Below are 2,785 nucleotides of genomic sequence, written 5' to 3'. Positions count from 1 at the left end.
CATTTATGGTTTGATTTTTTTGTAAGTATGGATCACTTGGGTTGTTACCGACATCTGGTGAAAATTTAATGCCATTAGCACCTCTAGTAATATACTGTATATATTTATATACACACACACACACACACACGCTGGACTTGGCCTGAAAGTGTGAACAAACACACCACACACCCTCCCCTTGTTCTTTGCTGTGTTTCAGACTGTCATGATCTGTATTTATTCTCCTTAGTTTTCCTAGTGTTTTCTATGTTCCCCAGTGTGTCCTWGCCCAGCTGCTCCTTGTCAGTCTGATTGTCACCCTTGTGTTTCTCCTCAGGTGTTTTCTGTTTAGTCATTAGTTTTCTGTGTATTTAAATCCTGTCCTGTCTCAGTCTTGTGTCGGATCATTGTGTTGTGTTCTGTCTACCTGGTCGTGTCCTGCTTCATGTTCTTTGTCTACTTCCAAGTCAAGTGAGTTTTTGCTGTATTATCAGCCTCTTTGAGTTTTTCATTAAAGGCCTTGTGCTTTTTTGATTTTTGAAACCTGCCTGTACCCTGGGTTATTTTGTCAGTCCTGACACAGACCTCCTTCCACAGGTCCTTCCCATGTAGAAAGGCTTGGAAAAATTTACTTATCTGAAAAAGAAACCTAAAGAATGTCTTAGAATTACTCTTTTGATCAGTACTAATAAAAAACTTGATTTTTAATAACAAAATTTAAAAATTGGGGATTTTCCCTGTGAAGAAGCAAAGTTTTCTTTTGATTCATGATGGGAATTATATTCACTTTACATTTGAGGTTTCCAATTTATAATAACATCAAATGTTCTTCTTACAATTATAAAAAGTCTGTTTCATACATAATTTTAAAGAGTGAAACTGTTGATGACTTTGAGAATAAGACAATATGCAAACAAAACTGAGAAGGAAAGTTGCAGTGGATATTTCAATGTTGTTCCATTTTATTTAACATAATTTACACTCCAAAATAGACTTAAAAACTAGAGGTACAAGGCCAAAACAGGAGGGAGCAAGGGCAAATGTGGTAGATAACTCCACGCTTAGTTAGCAAAGAAAAAACAAATTAAGAACATGAATGAATAAAACAGAAACAAAATAAAGTTGTGTGACGTCAAACATTTCTTCTCCTACAACCGTTTCTTACAACCTGTGCACAGGTTTTAGAGCACACTGCCACCTGCTGGTCCGTAAAGGAACAGCACTTTGCTGCGCGCCACCGCGCGTCAACGATAAACACAGCGGCGAAACTGTAAACGCAGAAGCCGCACGGCTCAGTGCGCTCACACTCCGCACGCTCGAGCCCGTGGACCAAAGCGCGAATATATCTCAGGCTTGAGAGCTTTTCCTGTCACGTTAGCGTATCTCTGTGCCATTAGCACAGCTGCAGCCCACTGATGTTAAGCTTGATCATGGGTATGCACTGTGTGAGGGAGTAGCTTGAACAGTTTGTACCGGAGCCTCACAGGCATTGATTCCTCTGGCTCTCATGGCTGTTTCTGACTGGGACTGGTGTTTTTTCACACATTATTCATCTCAGATTCTACCTAGGACAGGTTTAACAAATACAACCCCTGGCAAAACCTATGGAGTCATTTTTATTTATTATAACTTTTGTCAGATTCTAGTTATTTCTGTGGCTATTGTGGGTTTTTCCATCATTAAGCGATGGGTACCTATAACTGTGTCCATGTGTGAGATCTGCTCCACGCCTCTTTTGGTTCTGCACTGCTGGATTCATTTCTGAAGGCATACATGTGAGCAGGACCTGTCCATCTTGTCCTGTGACTTTATGAATGACCCAAGAGAGCTTAAAGCTGGACTGGTCTGTGCAGTGGTTTCATGGAAATGTTTTGTGAAAGAGGTTTAAGAGTTTCATTAAAATGTGCGCAAGGGGGTCATGGATGAGATAGTACGCTAACAAATTGAAATCAAAACAGTTAAAGCCAAAGTTTTAATAAGAAATGTCCCACAGTGATTGCTGTCAATGCTAAAATCAAATTAATTAGAGCTTATTATATTGAAACTAGCCTGAGTTGTGTTTTCCTGAGATCACTTTGCTGTAGCAGCCATCATATTTGATGTAAATCATATTTTAGTTCTGCCTCAGTTCCTTGAACGGACTTCTCTTCTGTTTCCAGGTCAGTTTGCAGACTCTGCAGCCATTTGCTGAATTTGGTCGGCACTTTTGTGCCAAGTCGTTTGCCACCCTTATAACATACCGAGAGGCCATCTTCTCCTCCCTGCAGGTTAGTGGATCTTTTGTCTCCTGATATTATTGTATTAGACACATAAGAGAAGTGGATCCTCTGGATTGTCCAGATAACTCATGTAGTTGGGAGAACAAATTTATTCCTATGTGTTAGATCAGGGGTGTCCAAACTTTTTTTTAGTGAGGGCCAAATACAGAAAAAAATAAACAAAGGGCCGGGCCACACACTACAAATGACATACTGATACTCACTTTCTCTATTCGAACCATCCTTCACGGAGTTGGTCTTTGCATGGGTTGGGGGGGGGTGATAAAGTTGTATCGAGGGGGTTTTAAGGTCAGGTGAGGGGTTGGTTAACTGTCCTTCACCATTTTCTGTAAAATAATGAAAACAAATGGATCAGTTTTACTGTAATAATTAGATACAGTGGGGAGAACAAGTATTTGATMCACTGTTGATTTTTCAGGTTTTCCCACTTGCAAAGCTTGTAGATGACTGTAATTTCTATCATAGGTACTCTTCAACTGTGAGTGATGGAATCTAAAACAAAAATCCAGAAAAATACAATGTATGAT

At 39.7% G+C, this 2,785-nt stretch overlaps 1 protein-coding gene across 1 annotated transcript in view; it reads left to right on the top strand.

The window, feature by feature from the left end:
* The window catches only part of LOC106532592 (DNA (cytosine-5)-methyltransferase 3B), a gene marked incomplete in the record, with an annotated part of 88,024 nt that overhangs the window by 42,180 nt on the left and 43,059 nt on the right, over window positions 1–2,785 (top strand). The window contains 1 exon segment of the mRNA XM_014028697.1: window positions 2,139–2,246. Coding sequence (XP_013884151.1) covers window positions 2,139–2,246 — 108 coding nt within the window.

The sequence above is a fragment of the Austrofundulus limnaeus genome, unplaced genomic scaffold (genome assembly GCF_001266775.1).
Source record: "Austrofundulus limnaeus strain Quisiro unplaced genomic scaffold, Austrofundulus_limnaeus-1.0 Scaffold798, whole genome shotgun sequence".
Lineage (NCBI taxonomy): Eukaryota > Metazoa > Chordata > Actinopteri > Cyprinodontiformes > Rivulidae > Austrofundulus > Austrofundulus limnaeus.
This window is presented reverse-complemented; position numbering and strand designations above follow the sequence as displayed.